This window comes from Falco cherrug, chromosome 2 (assembly GCF_023634085.1).
Source record: "Falco cherrug isolate bFalChe1 chromosome 2, bFalChe1.pri, whole genome shotgun sequence".
NCBI classification, from domain to species: Eukaryota; Metazoa; Chordata; class Aves; order Falconiformes; family Falconidae; genus Falco; species Falco cherrug.
In genome coordinates this window covers 114,154,237-114,173,972 of record NC_073698.1, presented here as the reverse complement: position 1 = coordinate 114,173,972, position 19,736 = coordinate 114,154,237, and the positions used below count along the sequence as shown (strand labels likewise).

Genomic DNA, 19,736 nt, shown 5'->3' with positions numbered 1-19,736 from the left:
ATGATAATGCGGGGGGTGGAAAACCCAACAGTTCTTTGTGACCTCTGGGGAGGCCCTCTGGAGCCTTGAAAATGTGTCTGGAAGCATCCTTTGTCTGCTGTCATGCTGGTTTTTGCCCAGGTGCTGTTCTTGAGTCTTCAGTAAAGTGGATGTCCAGTTAGGTAAGGTGATGGTTTTGCTTGTAACCCACTAATAAACACTGGTTTGCTGCTGCTTTTGTTTGAGATTGGCGTGCAGCTCATTCCTGCTTCTCCCATCCCGTTGCCAGAGAAGTTCAGCTGAAGCTAAATTGTTTAAGCTGGGGACACAAGTCAGGCAAGTTATAATCAGGTTAAAAGCAGTGGTCAGTAGTTTATTTTCTTAGAAAAAAACTGGACAAAACAAAGACCAGAACCCTTCTACAGAGAGGGGAGGCGTGCAGATGACTCTTAATTGAGGGATTAGAGAGGGAGGAGGGGTCCAAAATGTCAATGCTTACACCATCACATCCAACTGGGGAATAAGCCAGGCCAACCAGAGCAGTGATACATGTTCCTTAGCTGCCTCCCCAGATGAACAGCAGGCGGCCAGCCACCTCAAGGGTGCCTGCGACTGTGGTGGATCCTCTCGCACCCCTCCTGGGAAACCTGCACGCTGGATTACTTGGCTGAAATGCCCGTACGCCCACACACGCAGCATGGGGAGCAAACAGGAAGAATTACAGATCTGCGTGCCGTTGCAGGGCCGTGATCTCTTTGCAGTTAGAGACACGGTGGGAGCTCGCACGACTGGAATGCTGTCATGGATGGCTGTGACTTCTTAGGAAAGACAGGCCAGCAAGGAGCAGTGGGGGAGCTGCTCTTTATGTGAGGGAGCAACTGGAACGTGTTGAGCTCTCCCCAGGGGTGGATGAAGAACAAGTCAAGAGCTTATGGGTAAAGATTAAGGGACAGGCCCACACGGGTGACACTGCTGTGGGTGTTTGTTACGGGCCACCTGATCAGGAAGAGGAGGTCACTGAGGTCTTCTACAGACAGCTGGGGGTAGCTTCACAGTCACAGACCCTGGTTCTCATGGGGGAGCCCAACCCCCCTGATGCCTGCTGGAAAGACAACACAGCTGGGTGCTCACAGTCCAGGAGGTTCCTGCAGAGCATTGAAGATAACTTTTTATGCAGGCGGTGGAGAAGCCAACAAGGTGAGGTGTGCTGCTGGACATTGTACTCACAAAGGATGACTGGCTGGGGATGTGAAGGTTGGGGGCAGCCTTGGCTGCAGTTACTGTGAGATGGTGGAGTTCAGCATTCTGTGTGGAGGAAGCAGGGCAGTCAGTAGGGTTACAGCCCTGGACTTCAGGAGAGCTAACTTTGCCCCTTTAAGGACCTGCTTGGAGGGTTCCCATGGGTGAGGGCTCTAGAAGGTACAGGGGTCCAAGAGAGCTGGCTAATGTTCAATCATCACTTCCTCCAAGCTCAAGAAAGGTACATCCCCATGAGTAAGAAATCAAGCAAAGGGGGAAGGAGGTCTGCATGGGTGAGCAAGGAGCTTCTGGAAAACCTCAAACAGAAGAAGGAAATTTATGGGATGTGGAAAAAGGGACAAGCCACTTGAGAGGAATATGGGGATATTGTCAGAACATACAGGCAGGCAATGAGGAAGGCTAAGGTCCATTTGGAATTAAATCTGGTGAGGGATTTAAAGGACAACAAGAAGGGTGGCTTTAAGTACATCAATAGGAAGAGGATGATCAGAGGAAATGTGGGCCCATTGCTGAATGAGGTGGGTACCTGGTGGTGAAGGACACAGAAAAGATGGAGTTCCTGAATGCCGCCTTTGCTTCACTCTTCACTGCCAAGGCCAACAGTCAGGAATCCCAGACCCTGGAGGCAAGACAGAAAGTCTGGAGAGAGGAAGGCTTTTCCCCAATTGAGAAGGATCACATTAGAGATCACTTAAGCAAACCTGACACCCACAAATCCATGGGCCATGATGGGATGCACTCCTGAGTGCTGAGGGAGCTGGCAGATGTTATTGCCAAGCCACTCTCCATCATGTTTTAAAGGTCGTGGAGGACAGGAGAGGTGTCCTGTCACTCCACTGTCACTCCAGTCTTCAAAAAGGGGCAAGAAGAAGAGGACCCAGGAAACTACAGGCCAGTCAGCCTCGCCTCCATCCCTGGAGAGATGATGGAACAGCTCATCCTGGAGGTCATCTCAAAGCATGTGGAGGAAAAGAAGGTGATCGGGAGTAGTCAACATGGGTTCACCAAGGGCAAACCCTGCCTGACCAACCCGATAGCCTTGTGTGATGGAGTGACTGGCTGGGTAGATGAGGGGCGAGCGGTGGGTGCTGTCTGCCTTGGCCTCAGCAAGGCCCTTCACAGCGTCTCCCATGACATCCCCAGAGGCCAGCCCAGGCAGTGCGGGTGGGCTGAGGGGACAGTGAGGTGGGCTGAGAACGGGCTGAACGGCAGAGCTGAGGGGGCTGTGACCGGCGGCGCAGAGCCCAGCTGGAGGCCTGTAGCTCGCGGGGTTCCCCAGGGCCAGTGCTGGCTCCAGTCCTGTTCCACTTACTCACCAGCGACCTGGGTGGAGGGGCAGAGGGCACCCTCAGCACCTTTGCTGGTGGGACAGGCTGGGAGGAGCGGCCGATACCCCAGAGGCTGCGCTGCCATTCAGGGAGACCTGGGCAGGCCGGGGCGTCGGGCGGAGAGGAACCTCATGGAGTTCAGCCCAGGCCAGCGCAGGGTCCTGCCCCTGGGGAGGAGCAGCCCCAGGCACCAGCACGGGCTGGGGGTTGAGTGCTGTGTCTGGTTCTGGGCTCCCCAGGTCGAGAGAGACGGGGAGCTGCTGGAGAGGGGCCAGCGGGGGCTACCGAGGTGATGAGGGGACTGGCCCGTCTCCCTTATGAGGAAAGGCTGGGGGAGCTGGGGCTGTTCAGCCTGGGGCAGAGAAGGCTGAGGGGGATCTTACCAATGGCCACAAACATCTCGGGGGCGAGTGTCAGGAGGCTGAGGCCAGGCTCTTTTCAGTGGTGCCCAGTGACAGGCCGAGGGGCAACGGGCACAGACTGCAGCCCAGGAAGCTCCATCTGAACATGAGGAAGAACATCTTTACCCGGAGGGTGACAGACCCTGGCACAGGCTGCCCGGGGAGGCTGTGGGGTCTCCTTCTCTGGAGACATTCAGAACCCACCTGGATGTGACTCTGTGCAACCTGCTCCAGGTGTCCCTGCTTTGGCAGAAGGTGGGAGTGGATGATCTCCAGAGGTCCCTTCAACCCTGACCATGCTGTAATTAGAGCCATGTCATCAGCTTCTGTGCATCTTTCCCAGGCTGTGTGGTGACTATGACTGACTCAAGTGTACCTTATGGTGGAGTGTTGGGGATGAAATAGTTTCTGTAGTCCAGCCCCCTGCCTTTTCGCGTTTTGTAGTGCGGGGAAAAAAACCCCACATATGAAGATGCTTTATTCTGCCCTTTCATGCATCAGGGCAGCCCAAAGCCCAGGGCATGGAGCACATGGGCAGAAGGCCTGAGATATTCCCAAAGAAGAAAGATGCTTCTCCTAGGAAGTTGTAACCATGCAGTTTTCAAGACTGAACTAGGAAGCTTTCACTGTAATGAAGCCTGCTTAGGTTTTAAAAAAATATAAATAAATAGTTTTCCCTCTTCATCTGGAGAAGGGGAGAGCACAACCCCTGCCACATGTCTTGACTCTCTCTTGAAATCCAGTTCCTCTAACACAGGATAGTGATTCCTGCAGATTACCATCTGTACCTCCAGGGAGGAGATGTACCCTGCTAGGGAAATAACCGAAGGGAAATAACTGTTTGTGGCTTACCAGGGGGAAGTATGATCATGAAATGCCAGAGCAGCTGCTGCCTAGCAGCGTTCCTTCTGCCCAGGACGCTTTGACTCTTCGTGTGGGAGGCAGGGTAGAGATGCGCTTGGTGACCCAGAACTGAAGGGTACGGAGGGAGGGCTGCGTTACCGTGATGCACGGCCCTTCCCTGGCTGAGTGACCAAACAAGCCTAGCGTTTTACCCTCGTGACATCCAATGGCCAGGAGTGCTCAGGCTCCGCTCTGCATTAGTGATTTGCTGGCGTGCCAGGGTTTGAAGCCAGTGCCTGCTGAATGCGGTAGATGCCTGGATTTCAACCTAGAAATAAGGCCTGAAAAGCCCTGTCTGTGTGTACCCTCTGTCTTTCCTTGTTTGCCCTGCCAGGACAGGGGTAAGGCAGCCCATCCTTAGCCTGACAAAGTGGGGATCATGCAGTTCATCTCCCTTGCTAAATCCCTGACAGCTTCTAGGCAGGACAGAGAGCCTGTTTGCTGGAGTAGAACATGTCCCCTATTCCCGATATGATGTCACCTCGCTCACTGCTGGGACTTAGGATAGACCCCAAGCTACAGACAGTGCCAGGATTATTATGGTGCCGGTTTGCCTTTGATCAGTGTGGCCGAGGGTATGTGCTGGGAATGCAGGGATGTTCCTAGCAGATTTTGACAGTCTCTTTGTTTCTGTTGCTGTGACAGTTCACACGCAGCTTGAGATTTTTCTGGTTACAATTGGCTGGGGTGCCCTGGTCCATGCTGCCTTTAGTCCTCTAGGACCTTGAACTTCTGCCTGCACTGCTCCAAAGAAAATGATAGAAAATGTCTTGGTTTATTTGAAGATGAATAAGCAAATAGGCTGCAAGGGGTATACGGTTGGGGTGTGTGTGTGAATGTCGGGAAACAAATTGTATTCACATAGAGAGTTTGTATAGAGGCTGAGGAAGCAATCAAATTAATCTCTCTCCATTTCCCCAGAAAAGGATCCCACCATGCTGAGCTTAAGTTAGGGCTGCAGCCTGCTCATGAGGTCACTACCTGAACAGCTGACCTTCAAAGCGTTCTGGGTCTCTTATTTCCTTAAATATGTTCTAGCAAAAGCATGTAGGAGTCTCAGCTCGTATTCCATGTGTAACCCCCATTGCATCTTCACCACCCTTTCACTCTTGCTTGTTGGGAGGATATCTACTGTCAAAATGTATACAAACCTCTGAGATTATATGTCTATGTACTGCTCTTGTGTACAAAGTACAACTGCTTCTGGGGCAGAGGGCTGTTAGGAATTTATGGTATAACAAAAAGCAGTACATTGTGCCCAGTGGGAATTCTAAGGGGAATTTTGGAAGCCGCAGAAGTAATTATTGTGTTGTAATTGGAATTCATTTCTTAGTGTGCTGTGTAATCTCTGCTGACCAAAACAAGCCAGGCCCTTGTAGTCTAGAATAGTTTCACCAAAAATGACCGCTGTAGCTTCACGGCACATCCAAGTTTCTTTCCAGAACCTCAGTTTGGAAGTGATGTGATAAGTTTGCCCGGTGTGGTGAGTTATCAGTATAGCTTCCCACAGAAACCTCTTGGGAAGGTAAGAGACAAGTGGGTTGTCTTGAATGATTTCCTTAAATGTTCTCCACCAAAAACATTGTTTGCTTCTGATCTTCAGTGGATTTAAAATTTATGGTTCCTCTACTAAAACAGTAGCATGTAAGAAAGGAGCAGGGCAAATATTCCAACAGTTTTTCATTCCTCCCAAACCATCTTCCCATGCTTCTTGTTGTTGCTGCTGCTGTCCCAGAGGTTGCAGAGCCAGGTAATGATGGTAGCTAATGGGGTCCAGGGTGGGTAAGAAGGGTTAGTTCGCAATCTGAGTCCCAAGTTTCTCCTTCAGTTCTTTGGCCCCTTCCCCCAGAGCTATCCCAGAGGCCACCATTAGCCTCAGCTTTCCTCCTACTCATCTCCTTTGCCTTGTTTAGTAGAGAAATCACTTAAAGGTATTTTGGTACGTTCTTCAGTTTCTGCCCTGTGAAACAGAGAGTACTAGCCATGTTGGTATATCCGAGATGTGGTTTTGTTACTTCTGTGTGGGAGATTTAGTTGTCAAAATTTGGAGTTTTATTTTTTAACTTAGGTGCCTTGGAAGTCAAACAGCATGTGTTGTCACGGTGCCTGAGCATTTCATAACAGCCTAATGGTTTTTGTTAATACCATCGCCACTTTGCAACTGAAGGAGTTACTGTACCTTTTGAGACAGAAGAAGCTATCTGTGGCAGAGCTGGAAGGAAAACCCACAGAAAAGTGTTATCAGATGCACTTTTCCTGTTGTCTGTAGTTTAGTTCTGTAGCAGAACCATCTGTGTTGTTAAAACATTGGTTTGCTCTAACTTGAATTTCTATTGACGGCCTCAGCCAAAAAGATCCATGTGGGATTAGCCAGAAGACCTGAACTCTCATGCTTTTAGAGGAGTCACCAGTGGAAGACTGGCTCCTTTCATGCAGGACAGTAGAAGGCTTGGGCAGCAGCATCTGGGTTGAGTGACAGATCTGGCAGTTTGAGTGCTTTATCCTAGTGCAGGAATTAAAGGCTAAAAATCGATAACTATTTTATAAAAGCTTCTATGAATGCTTATCCCTACTTCAGAGCTCTGTCTGCACAAACTAGCAGAGAATATTTCAGAAACACGCAAGAAAGGTTTTGGACACTGAAGAAAAGCCTGTCATGAATTAACTGTGGTTACTCTTTTCTAGGTCCCGTGTTTAATGTGTCAGTGCATTCTGACAACCCGACGATTTACCAGGGTGAACTGGCAGATTTGCTGTGTATCATCACAACGGAAGGAATGACACTTGAGCCAGGTATTTTGGCAGAATTGTTTTATTTGTAACTCATTTGCCTTCACCAGGCAGAGTAATGCCAGCAGTTTCGACCTTATGTCCTTTGAGTGAGGCTGGAGAATTGCGAACCAGCATTGAAAAATCCTATAGAACTAGATAAATACAGGAGAGCATGTTTACTTTACACAGCCCAATTTAAACCAAGGGGGGGTTTGTTTCACATTCTGAGGGGAGGGCGAAAAAGTGTTCTTACTGCTAAGCCCCCCTGAGCTGGCTGCACCAACTGACCCCACTGCTGACAATCTCAGCTTGCAACCACTAGATGGGCCATGAAAACTATTCCTCTTTTCCTTCTTTGGAAAGGAGGACCACTGGCAAAACCTGTTAGGAGAAAATGGCCATCTGTAAACAAATCTTAAAGTCACCTGGCTGGTCAGCTTCACAGTTCAGAGTGAATTTAAGGCTTAATGTAAATCTAAAAATCACAATAACTGAAATGACAAAAACGAATGTTTATTGCTGATGCCTTCAGAGGTAAGCCTCCTTTTTTGTGTGGAAGAAGAAACACAGTAAGTAATTGTTGTGAAAAGGCTGGCAGATACATCAAAGGTAAATTTTTATAAAGAGCTGAAAAGTTCAAGAGAATTGCTCAAAATCTAGCTGCTTTGCCAAGCATTGCCTGAGCTGCTCTTCATCAAAATATGGTGATAATAATTCTGGTTATTATACCCAAAATTTGGGTTTGGAGTGAGTTTAGGTTTTAAAAAAGTAATTTTTATTTATATATATATATATATATAACATAAAAAACATATTTAAGATTAACCTGCAGGTATGGAAATATAAATATATAAATGTATATACCTAAATATAAAGATGTCATGATTCATGTGAAACTTTGAAATCTACGTGTAAGCCGCTATGAAAGAGGTGCTGTGCAGTAAATATTACTTATAATGCAATAGCTGATGAGGTGAAGTATCAAGCTTAGTAAAGGCCCATCACTTTGAAATTCCAAGATGTCTGTGTAGTAGGGAAGCAATTTGCTAGATTACAGTTGTGTGCTGCCTGTGAAAAAATGATAGAAGTCTGTAGATTTTATTATTGAAATGCTTGGAAGGGAGGAAAAAGCTGAGTAAACTTTATTACTGTCAAAAGATTTATAGCCTGGGATATTTGACACAGTAAGTAGTGACCTATGCCTGTACACATACCTCAGTCTGTCCTGCGGTTTCTGCTCAGCTGGAAGTCTCTTCTAAGTTGAGGTGTGCCCAGGCTCTTACAGGTACTGTTGCAAGGCAGTGCCCGCAGCAGCTGCCTGCCTTTGCAAAGCAATAATTGCTGGCAGGGAGCAGCTGCTGCTTCTGCTGCGGTTCGACAGCTAAAATAAGCTTGGGGTTGCCTTGTGAAAGAGGTCTCAGCATCCCTGACTCACTTAAAACTTGAAAAGAGGCCACTTAGTAACCATGGGGCTCTCCTGTCAGTGCTCGGCTGCAGTTGAGTTTGTGATGGCTCTTTGTGTGTTAGGTAGCTTGAGACTAGGATAAGCACTGACAAGATAAGGATAGTCAAAGGGAGAGAAGTAGAAAGGTGTCGTCTTTGAGGAGCTGCTCATCAGCACAATTAAGTTTTAACTGGGAAACTTCATAGGGATTCTTGGATGTCTGTTGAATTGATAGATGGCACCTGGAGCTGGAAATGATGCTGTTTCCAGTTGTCATGAGCAGCCAGTGTAGAGTTTTAAACATCAGCACTGTAACCTGTTCCATAGCTGGATAATGTCATTTTGAACATGGCAGATCTCTGCCTCTGTGGGCTTTGGTTTGGTGTGGTTTTCTTTTTGTTTTGAGTTTGGGGGTTTTTTTGCATCTGTAATGGGGCAGATGAGGCACAGACAACACCTAGAATGGAGTAAAGCGTGACATTGTCACAGGTTTTGAGGGAAACTTTCAGTCTGTGCTCTGAGCCTCCAGTTGTTGAATGAGAAGGATTTGGGGGCTAACCAGCCATGCTGTGTGGAGAAACCCCAGCTGGACCTTCCCTATGGGCCTGAGAAGCTGGCCCCTCCAGTCCTTGCTGGTCCTCTGGGTGAGAGGGGCAGAAGAGCTGCCAGGAACAGCTGGAATCTGTGCAACAGCTGTAGGATGTGCAGCCTTCCCTTGTCAGGCTGCCACCTTGGCCTTGAGAGATGGAGGGGACTAGAGCAGTGGGGTAGCGGAGCAGGTCAGGTGAAGAAGGGCCGTAAGGGCTCATATGGTAACAGACAGATGTAACACCTCAGTAGTGACAGTATTCCCCTGCATCCTGTCTCTGGCATGTCTCTATGCTCGGTCAGTATCACAATTTAATTCACAACTGGAATGAAGAACTTGCTTTTTAAATTAGTGCTGAACATTAGACAGACTGTGAAAATGACGGGGCTGTCTCATCCCAGTGGAGAAATGAAGCATGTTGTTAGAGAAAGCCTATAGCAGGGAATCAGATAAACAGTGCAAAAGTTGCCAGCATCTCCTAGAAGAAAACAGATGACAGCAGTACAGACATGGTCTTTCCATTTGGGAATGCGATGAGAAAAGGAGAGCAGAGCAATTCCATTTGACTCTCTCCTGAGGGGCATGTTGGCTTTCAAAGGCCATCTAATCTTCTGGTGTCAGACCTGCTGCAGGGCTGTGTTTTGGGCCATGGTGAGCAAAGAAGGATCAGGGAATTTCATAGGATATCTTGTTAAATGCTCATCCAAAACACTTCGGACACACTCAGTGTGCCAGCCAGCTCTGCTCCTGTACATAAAAGCACTCATCTTTGCAAGCACACGTGTGGGTTAGTATGTATGATTCCTGTATTAAGTTGAGATGACAGGTGCCACCTCTTCTCCCTTTTTGTATGCGCAATTAGAAAAATAAAGTACTTTCAAGGAGCTGAGGAAAAGTTAAATGACCGATGATCTTTGTCGGTGCCCCTTGTTATAGTTAGATCGATCCGTTTGTTTCTAGAAGTGTTACTTACTGGTTGGACCCTTGTCTGGTAGAGGCAATTCACAGTACTCTGTGTGTACCCACCCTGTGGGAAATTTGCAAAAGGGTGGAAAAGGTTTTGGCGTGACTGCTGCGTGCTTTAATTTCCTCTGCTTCTTTGAGACCCTGCTGAAATTGAGTGGTGTGTATTACTAAGCTCAGTACATGGCAGTGCTGTTCCATCTAAAGAGCCGCTCCTTTGGCTTGGCAGCTGTGGTTGGTGTTTTGAATTGATGTGAGGGGAGTATGTGTGTGTCAGGGGGGAATAGTAGTTCTTCTGTGCCCTGAAGATATAAAAGCTGCTTCTGATATTTCTGTTGAATACACATTTTCACAAACGATCTCTCCAGACTTCCCAGATCACCCCTTCTTGGGCTGTGTGCTTAGGGATTTAAAAGTATTACTTACTGTGCCTGAAAGGAGATGGGTTTTTATCTGCTCCAGACAGACCCAGTGGGCACTCTGGAGAATTTAACAAAACCAGCTTGTTTACCTCTTGTATGGCTTGAAGTGGTTTGCTCAGCTCTCTAGGAAGCCCTATTCAACCTCATTTAAATGTAGTAAACAAAAAGGGTCTCAAAATTGTGATTCAGCACTGTAACAAGATGCTGAGAGAGCTCCATTCTAAGCAGTGGAAGTGTACGGTTCCTAAGAGCTGGTCTAGAAATAGGATTCCCTGTTTTGAGGAGTGATTGGCCAGGGAAGCAGCTAAGACCCAGACAGCTTAGTCCTGTGTGTCAAATTGAAATGTGCGTAGAGATGTGCTTTACATGTTGATGATCCTCGCCAAGGAGGGGAGGAAGCACAGCACCACTATTACGCTGCTCACAGAGCTCTGAAGCATCCAGCTCCCAGTGCTTTGTGTTCCTTTATGAAAGCTGAGTTGCATGACCTGGGGTCACTGAGGTCCTTGATGGCCTTCTGAGCTTGGCGCTGGGATGTTATGCTTTCCTCTAACATGGGGCACCTTTTCCAGGTGTCCCACACTACTTACAACATTGTGGAGCACAGAAGGAACCAGTGAAAGAAGCCTTTCAGAAGTAGTGTTAAGTGTGAGTGAGGTTCTTGTGGTTGGGTTTGGTCTTTGTAGATTGAGGACAAAAATTGGAAGAGTGACTTGTCAACATTGATGCAAGGTGTGTGGGGAATGGAACGGATACTTTTGGGAAGCCTAGTTTGTGACCTGTTCTGTGGCAGTGAAACTGCATATATATATTAGCACTTGGGAGCTGCTAGGCTTGTTCATCACTGACCTTTAGAAAGCACCTGATTTATGTCCTGCTTTTGCTAAATTTTCCTGTGTTTTTATTGCATGAAAACTAGAGATGTATAGAATGAATCAGGTGACTTTGCTATGTTAAGCTGTTTCAAGGAGGATAGTGACAAAGAGTACTCAGAGCCAAATCCTCCCTCTGACTGTCTGTAGTGAGTCACTAATTGCACACTGTGTATACTGACTAATAAAATATGTTGGCATAATACTGTTGTCCCATGTTGTAATTACAGAAGATAGATTCAGCTATTTCAAAATGACAACAAGTGCCTGCACTCATCTTTGTACGTGGAGGGAAGGGAACCTCAAATTAACCGAGACTGAAAAGAAGGAATTCTTCAAAGGTAGCAAGTTGCCTGGGAATCTGAAGGCTAGAGGGGGTTTTTTTTGATATCTAAATTTATTGTTTAAACCTTTTTTAGCAAGTGCAAGTGGTGTTTTCAGCATAGTTGGACTTGGCCTGGAAGGTGTCCATATGCTCCCTATGGTACCTGGAAACACAAGAGCTAATGGCAGTCTTGATGATCTTTGGAAGGAATTGGTTGTTCCCCACGTGCCTGCCTGTGGACCGGTGCTGTTACCGTATTTGGCATAAACAGGCAGCAGAGATGAAGATTAGTTTATAGAAAGGGAGCTCTCTCCAGTAGAGGCCCCGCTTCCCACAGACAGCTGGATGAGTACACAAAGCAGAGCGCTGTTTGGTCCCGATAACCGAACATGTGCTTATGGTAATTTTTATTAACTTTAATTTCAAAGGAAACCGTCTGGGTGCTCTGCCAAGTAACTAATAGTAGTATTTGTAGTATGATAGGCAGAAGTGGTTGTTTTGAGGGCTGCTGGTCCGTATGACCTACGCTGGACCCCTGTGTAGGACTGGGAGACCTACTCCTGCTGTAGGGCTGCAAAACAGTCTGGGTGCTCTCCTGAGGTTCTGTGCTGTCACCTGGAGCACCTGGCCATGGCAGGCAGGGCAGGACACTGGCTGGTGTCCCAAAACATTTCGGTCAGCCAGCATCTCCGGTAGTAACATGTGCTTTCTTTTTGATCTGTTTTTGAAGACGTGTGTAAAACCAGTGCACCTTAAGAGGAAGTTAATTAGATCCCAAACAGTGGGGGTTTTGTTGTCTGCAGTAAGGAGGAATGTTCTACCTGGCCAGCTGATGCTGTCCTTCAAGTAGCAGAGCTGAGGATGTCCCTTTACTTCAGTACAGCAGCAGGTTTAGGGCTTCAAATGTGAAAATTTAGAGAAGAGCAAACACAATTAGATGAAAGACTGGTTTTAAATGTCAGGTTGCCAGTACTGTATTTTTCAGACATCTGAATGCTAGCAAACGGAGGTTTGATACATCACTAAAATCACTGCGACCGCCTTAGGTGTGACCAGGTTAAGCCCTATGCACACATTCTGCCAAGTACCTGAAGCTCAGGACAGAAATAGTAAACTCTGTTTCCAGTTTAGGCCCATCAGTTTGCTGACGTGCCAGGAGGGAAGAGCTGTTGATGAAACAAGTGAGCAGGCTTTCCTTTCTGTGCTCTGGGTCACGCCAGGTTTCAGACTCTATGACAGGTGTTGCTGGGCTCGTGTTAGCAAAGAATAGCAGTGATTTTAAAAGCAGATACTCAGCTACATCAGCCTAATAGAGTTGGCTGGGATCTGCTAATGGGATCAATAGGATCTTGCATGAACGTGGAAAAAGCTAGACGTGCTGATGAACTCTGCCTGTCAGCTATGTTAAATGTGGAAGGTGTTGCAAATGCATTTTATAGACTATCTCCTTGGGTGGTAAAACTTGTACAAGGCATAATGCCTGATGATGTGTGACAGTAACCCACAACTCTGGAAAAAAAGTGTATTCAAGCCTAGTGGTCAGGCTTTGCTCCAGAATGCTTTGTGCTTTTGTAGAAATTTTGTTGTGTGCTCTGTGTTAGAAACACTGTATTCATTTAGGCAGACTAAATGTAACGAAGGGGCCTTCAGGAAAGAGCCTTCTGTCTTTGTGGTTGCGTAGACCCTGCACGAAGATAGCAATTGCAAATCCCTCTGCGAGCAAATACCTAGTACTTCCACTCCCTTTTCACTGTGGGTTCAGCATAGTTGTAGAACTTCTTATGACACTAGGTCTGTTTGGTGAAAACTTAGACCAGAGATTAAACACAAATTTTAGGATAGCAGGTGGGAAAGCAAGAAGTCTCCTCTTTGTTGTCCCTGTGGTAAGTCACCCTACCCGTGCAGCTACATTCTTGCTGCCAGTGCATTTCATTGCAGTTCACTACTTGAATCTTCCTCGAAAGGACACGTTTAGGGCACTGTCTTTTTTCTTTTCCTTCTTTTCTTCCGCTGTCAGGCCAGTGTTGGCTATGCTGCTGATTAATCCTTCTGCCAAGAAGCAGCACTGTGAATACTTTTCAGAGCTCACCAATATGTCTAAATTCTTTGTCCACAAATGCAGATGATATGTCCTTTGATGTCTCCTGGTTCGCTGTGCGCTCCTTTGCACTGGACAGAGAGCCCATCTTGCTGGCCTCACTGGACCGAAGAGGGATTGTGTCACAGAGCAGGAGAAATGGCAGCAGTGATCTCAGCCTGGAAAGAATCAGCCCGCTGGAATTCCGGCTCCGTGTGCATGGCTGTGAGGACCATGACTTTGGGAACCACTACTGCATAGTGACCCCGTGGGTGCGATCTGCCACCGGTGTATGGCAGCGGGAGCCTGACATCAAAGCCAAACCCATCTTTCTATCTGTGAAAATGGATGGTAAGAGATTGCAACATGTGTTACACTATTTATTTATTTTTTTTAAACACCTTGTTATATCTTTCTGTGACAAATATTCCCATAACTATTTTTAAAGGTGCCTGTGAGAATCTCATTAGGTGGTGGTGTTTATCCTTTTCTATTGTTCACAGCTTCTGATTCCAGATTCTGTAGACTAGGTAGACCTGAACAGATTGCAGTCATAATACTGGAGTATGTTCTTTCCTGACCATCTCTTCGTGATGTTTTGCATAGCTGGAGCATCTTTCAATCAAGGCATAGTGTTCTCTCCAAGTATTAACCCTTCTGCTGCCTGCAGGAGGAAGCCTTGGTTTGCAGATAGGGTGTGCCGTAGTGTTGTGGTTAGCATCAAAGCTGAGAACAGAAAGTGAGAGCTCTGACTCCTTCCCCTCTCTCCTAACGAGACATGCTGCTTCACACTTAATGCCTTGTCTGCTTTACAACCTGAGTGGCAGGTGTTGCTATACCTCATGAGAAGCAAGTTGCACACTAGGTGCTGCATTCAGCATGTAGCTAAGGAGGAAGATTAATGCAGGAGAGGTTTTGAACTAGTTGCTTGCTTGTCAGCGTTTCCAGGAAAGGTCATATTAGAAAGTCCCATGAACTTGAAAGGAATCAGAAGGGTTTGTTCTCCCTACTGTGCAGATAACCATTGTAACTGTACTTTTCAAACTCCTTATAGCTCTTGACCCTGCCTTGTAACGGAACAGTAGTGCAAATCAGATTTCTTGTTTAGGTACCAACTTCGGAGGTTGATTAGACAGGGTTGCTGAGTGGTAGTGAATGTATTGTATGAGTAGTTCTAATCAAGCAAAACTTAAAGTAGTCCACTCCTTGCCTTTTGGAAACATATTACGAAGTGTGCAGCCATAGTCCGCCTCTGATGGGGAAACTCTGCAAGGCCTTTGTTTGGAGCAACAGGTAGGTAATGGGATACATCTTGGAACTAGCTCTGCTTTGGTATCTCACTCCAAGGCTCCTCTGGTGCTTCCAGCCTCCTTGAGGCTTTGAAGCATTAGAGAAATAATTAGGGTGAGGAGGTAAGGGAGTCCAGTAAAAGACCAATTTTCCAAACTTCAAAAGACAGAAATCAAGAAGGAAAATTGGTTTAATTTCCTTCTGAAACAATTAATCTGCCCATGACTGAATAATGTGGGATTTTCTCCTTTTTTAGACAAGAACAAATGAATGGGACCTCTGAATTTCTCCGTAATTATCTAATGACTTTGCCTTCCTCTTTCAGTTCTGAATGCTTTCAAGTATCCCCTGTTGATTGGCATCGGTCTGGCCACTGTCATTGGACTCTTATCCTGCCTCATTGGCTACTGCAGCTCCCGTTGGTGCTGCAAGAAGGAAGTGCAGGAAACAAGACGAGAGCGTCGCCGGCTAATGTCGATGGAGATGGACTGAGCGTGGGAGCTGGACACACTTGCATTTCAGGAGAGACTCACAGGGCTCTCGGACTGTGCTGAGACACTCACTCACAGGCCCAGACAATACAGTGTGTTTCCTCTCTGATTTCAGCCTGGACCTCGAGCTTCTCCTTGTTACACCTCACGTCCTGAGAGCATTCAGGCCATATTTAGCGACTCAGAGTTCTCCTTTTCCAGCAGCACTTTCTGCATAGGGATCATGTCCTTCTAATGTGCAAATTGTTGAGCCTTCTTTCAGCAGGACCCTGTGACAAAAATGACTAAGGTTTTGTTTGTTTGTTTGGTGAGGTTTTTCCTCCCACCCTCTTGGTGTTGAAAAGATGTCCCTGTGTGAAAGCATGATGGGCAGGGTAACGAAGGGGGTGGTAGAAGCATTAGACTTCCATTGTACTAACCGATCTAGTTTTCCCCTCTACCCCCATCACACCATCCTGTTCCCTTTCTCTGTCCACCTTGGTATCTCACAGACTTCTCTGTGTTGGGTTGAAGGTTGAAGAAAAGGTTCCTCTGCTGGTGTCTCTTGAGGCTGTTCCAGGAAATAATTGGTTTATGGTTGTCAGCATGCTTTGTCCTCCCTGGCTGTCAAAGGATTTGCAGTTAACCCCAAAACGTAACTTGCCTGAAGGTCTTTGAGACACTTTTTTTTTTTTTTTTTTCAGTGCTCAAAGCTCTTAGCTGGGGTGAATAGGGGCTGACTTGGCAACCCTGAAGGGTCAGTCCTCAGATGAGCATTTGTTGGATGTCTGCTTATGGCCACCTTCCCTCCCACGCTTCCACCTTCTCTTCTTCCCACTAGAGCTCACATTGTGCCTGAGACCCTGTTCTGCTTGTGGCAGAGGAGCACGTGGTATCCCCAGACAAGGCCCAGCCTTCTGCTGGCCTCAGCAGAGAAGTGGGAGACCTTGCCCCCCTGGTGATGGTGTGACTTATGGGTAGAAAAAAACAAAAATGAGATGGATCTTTGTCTGCAGTTTGCCAGCTGATCATGTTTAGAGAAGATTTGTAAACTATGTGTTACCAAATGCACAGACCAGACTGCAGTGCTGCTTCTGCCAGTCACTCAGTGGTAACCCTTGAACCTGTGAGCATAGTCTGAGATATCTGCAGCAGCTGAAGTGCAGCTCAGGGTAGGAATAGGAGCAAGCCCAAGAGGGCAGCAAGAATCCCTCAGGTTCCACTGGTCCTGGTCTCGTACATGGGCCTGCAGCAGGGCTTTCCCCCTGGGTTTGAGACCTATTCCTAGGTGCTATAGAATAGAAGTCCTGCTCTGGTCTTCCACGTACGCTGACCTGGCTCCTGAGCGGGGCAGCTCCTTTTTCAGGCAGTTCTGTCTTCCCAGCACAGCTGGTATTTTAAGCAATAAAAGTCAGAATAAAGATACTGTATATAAACAAACAAGGAAGTAGGGCTGTACCGCAGTCTGATGTCACAGCCAGGGTTTGGCTCACATCAGGAAGGGTGAGAAATGTGGACTTAAGGGTAGGTAGGGCTCAAACCTTTCCAGATATTTTTAAGATAAAAGATACTGAAGGAGAGCATCCATGGGAGGTAGTGGCTGTGGTGTGCAGCAGCCAGTCTAGATGTTAGTTATGTACTAGACAACCTGCTTTACTAATAGCTCATCCCATTGCATTTTCCAGAGGAGCTGCAGGTCTAGTATCTGCTATGAAGGCTTCATTTCACATTGGTGTTGTGGAACCTTGCACTCAATACTGTAGCTATTCCAAAACTGGGTTTTTTTGTGGTAAGTTTTCTCAGTCTGGGTGTTGTGTGTTATTGTTTTGGGTTTTTTTTCCCCCCTGTGTTGAATTGTGACCTTTGTTTTGAGGCTGGTATGAGGGTTTTTTTCTAGAAGACTGTTTCGCTTCCCACGTGCAGTCACATACATATATATAGGTATTCAGTGGTGTCCAATGATCTTTTGAAAGCTGAATGTGAGACATCTTCAAAATGGACTTGATTTGCAGAGTTGGGGCTTGCAAGTTATTTGACTCCTTAAGACATTTCACGTGGGACACCTGAAACCTATAAACCCCTGAAAGACTTTGGCCTGAACATTCATAGCAACTTTTCTTTCTGGTCTGATGTTTTTCTTTCTGGAAGAGCTCTGAAAAGGCCTGTGTTGCAGGCAGACATAGCTGCCTCTGCTGAGGAACAGGGCAGAAGCAGTCTCCAGCTTCCACACTGAAAGCACAGAAATCTGTAGCGATGCTTTTCCCAGAGGAATGGAGTTGAGGAAATTATTCACTCAGATATTACTTTGACAGCAAGAATTTTTCTTCTTCTCCTGTCTGTCTGCTATAGTGAAATCTTGCTTTTTCCTTGGACATTATGGAATGCACTTCTGATGGCTGGGATGCTGGCTGTCCTTCCCACATTGATCTAGCAGCTTCCTTCCTGCATTAACATCTGCTTTCTTTACAGAAGGCCTGTGGCACTGGGGCGTCTTGGGAGGGGTGGTAGTAGTGGTGAAGTTTGAAGCACAGCATCAGTCACTTTCTGTCCTCGCAGGCTGACACCTCATTTATGTGCTCTTGGTTAAGTTTTAGGGGAAGAGGATGGTGACTGTAATGCAATAATTAGGGAATGAATGAGCAGGGAACCGCCAGCTCTTCGCAAACACACGGCATAGCACACTTTCTCCCTGCTGGAAAAAACTCAGGGTTATTTTGGTCAGGGCTCCCTGCACCTCTAGTGAAAGATCCCCATGTCCTTAGCTAATGCTGACCTTCTTTCATGGCCCGTAACAAACCATCTTTGTCATTCCAAGTGAAGCAAGTTCACCACTAGCTCATCCTGCTGCCAGCCCCTTGGAAGGCAACGCTGCATCCCCTTCCACCCTGTACTTGCTGTAGTTGGAAGGCTAGGAGCTGAGGGGCAATACTTACCTGCCAGATTTCCTTCTACTTGTGCCAATTTTGTATTATCCCCTTTTTTTAAAATAGAGTGGGAATCTTATCTCTAATGAAAAAAAAAAAAAAAGCTAGGTCACTTTTCATGTTTTTTATTATTATTATTTCCTGTGTGACCAGGGTTTGTGTGAGTGGAGGTGTGTGTGCATCTGGTTGTGTATTAAACTTGCAGAGTATCAGAAGAGTAAGCTGCCTGAGATGCAGTGCAAACATCCATATCCTCCCTGCTGCAACCTGTGGTATTGTCAAAGTATCCTAAGGGCTCACGTTGATCTTCCTCTGTTCGCATTGCCACATCTCCTGGTTATGCTGGTAAATTCCTCCAGGCACTTGGAATTTTGATCCAGGACAAGCTTGAACATCATATAGCAGAAGGGCAAGATATTTTCTTTCTTTTGTTTTAATTTCAAAGTTATAAAATAAAGTGTTTGGCACAATCCTGGAATGCAGGTACTGAATAGTTCTAACAATGCTGTGTAAAATGTTTCTTTTTATGTTTAAAATAAAGAGCGAGCCTTTTTGATTATGTCTGTGCTGTCTGGATGTGTGAGGTGTGTGGGCAGTTCTTTCCTTGCATGTTGCATGTATGCAGACCCCATCGTTGGGGCAAGGGTATGAAATGTCAACCTTACAGTCCTGTTTCCAGCACTGTTTACCCTGTAAAATAAGCACGAACTCTATTTTACAGTAAGTTTGAACTATTTGCCCACATTTGTGTGATGAATTGGGGAATGTAACTGTTTTCTGAGTCTGACCTGTTTCTACCCCACTGTAAATCAACCTTTTTGTTGGGGGAGTTTCTGATTACCTAGGGCTAGGAGTCACAGGAGTGTGTGTTTAATATCTGCTGTAAAACCTGGGCATTAGGTGTTGAATCTTCCTTGAACCCTTCCTGAGGTTTCTCATTTTCAAGGTACCAGGAAAAAATCGGTAATGTTGGAAGTAAACTTCCTGCTTACCTTACTGATGGCTGAATTTAAGATGTTTTCCCCCCAGCACCCGTGTAAGGACACGGTGATAGTGCAGCGAGGAGGTGACCTGTTGTGGTTTAACCCCAGCCAGCAGCAAGCCACCACCCAGCCGCTCGCTCGCTCCCCTCTGGTGGGATGGGGGAGAGAATTGGAAGGGTGAAAGTGAGAAAACTTTTGGGCTGAGATACACTTTAATAGGTAAAGCAACATCCCCGCATGCCAGCAAACTGAACGAGGAATCCATTCACCAGTTCCCATGGGCAGGCAGGGGTCAACCCATCCCCAGGAGAGCAGCGCTCCAGCACGTGGTAAGGCAAACGCCATCACTCTGAACATCCCCCTCTCCTTCCTCCTTCCCTCAGGTTTATGTGCTGAGCATGCTGCTGTGTGGGCTGGGATCCCCCTTGGGCCAGCTGGGGGCAGCTGTCCCGGCTGTGCCCCCTCCCAGCCCCTCGTGCCCCCCAGCCCGCTGGCTGCTGGGGTGGGGTGAGGGGCAGAGAAGCCCTTGGCTCTGCGCGAGCACCGCTCAGCAGCAACGAAAACAGCCCTGTGTTATCAACACTGTTCCCAGCACAAACCCCAACCTGCCCCATACCAGCTATGAAGAAAATTACCTCTCTCCCAGCCAGAACCAGCACGCTTGCTTTCCAACAAGAAGTTGCTTCGGGCAGAGGTGGTTTTGGGAGGCCAAGACAGGCTTTGGCAAGGCAGGC

At 47.0% G+C, this 19,736-nt stretch overlaps 1 protein-coding gene across 5 annotated transcripts in view; it reads left to right on the top strand.

Annotated features, from left to right (window-relative positions):
- PTGFRN (prostaglandin F2 receptor inhibitor) overlaps positions 1-18,578 on the top strand; it is a 72,593-nt gene extending 54,015 nt beyond the window's left edge. For all 5 annotated transcript variants that reach the window (XM_055702559.1, XM_055702557.1, XM_055702556.1 and 2 more), the window contains 3 exons: positions 6,557-6,664; positions 13,381-13,686; positions 14,951-18,578. In XM_055702559.1, coding sequence (XP_055558534.1) covers positions 6,557-6,664; positions 13,381-13,686; positions 14,951-15,117 — 581 coding nt within the window. In that variant the 3' untranslated portion in view covers positions 15,118-18,578. The remainder of the gene's footprint in view (positions 1-6,556; positions 6,665-13,380; positions 13,687-14,950) is intronic.
- The last annotated feature ends 1,158 nt before the right edge of the window (positions 18,579-19,736 follow it).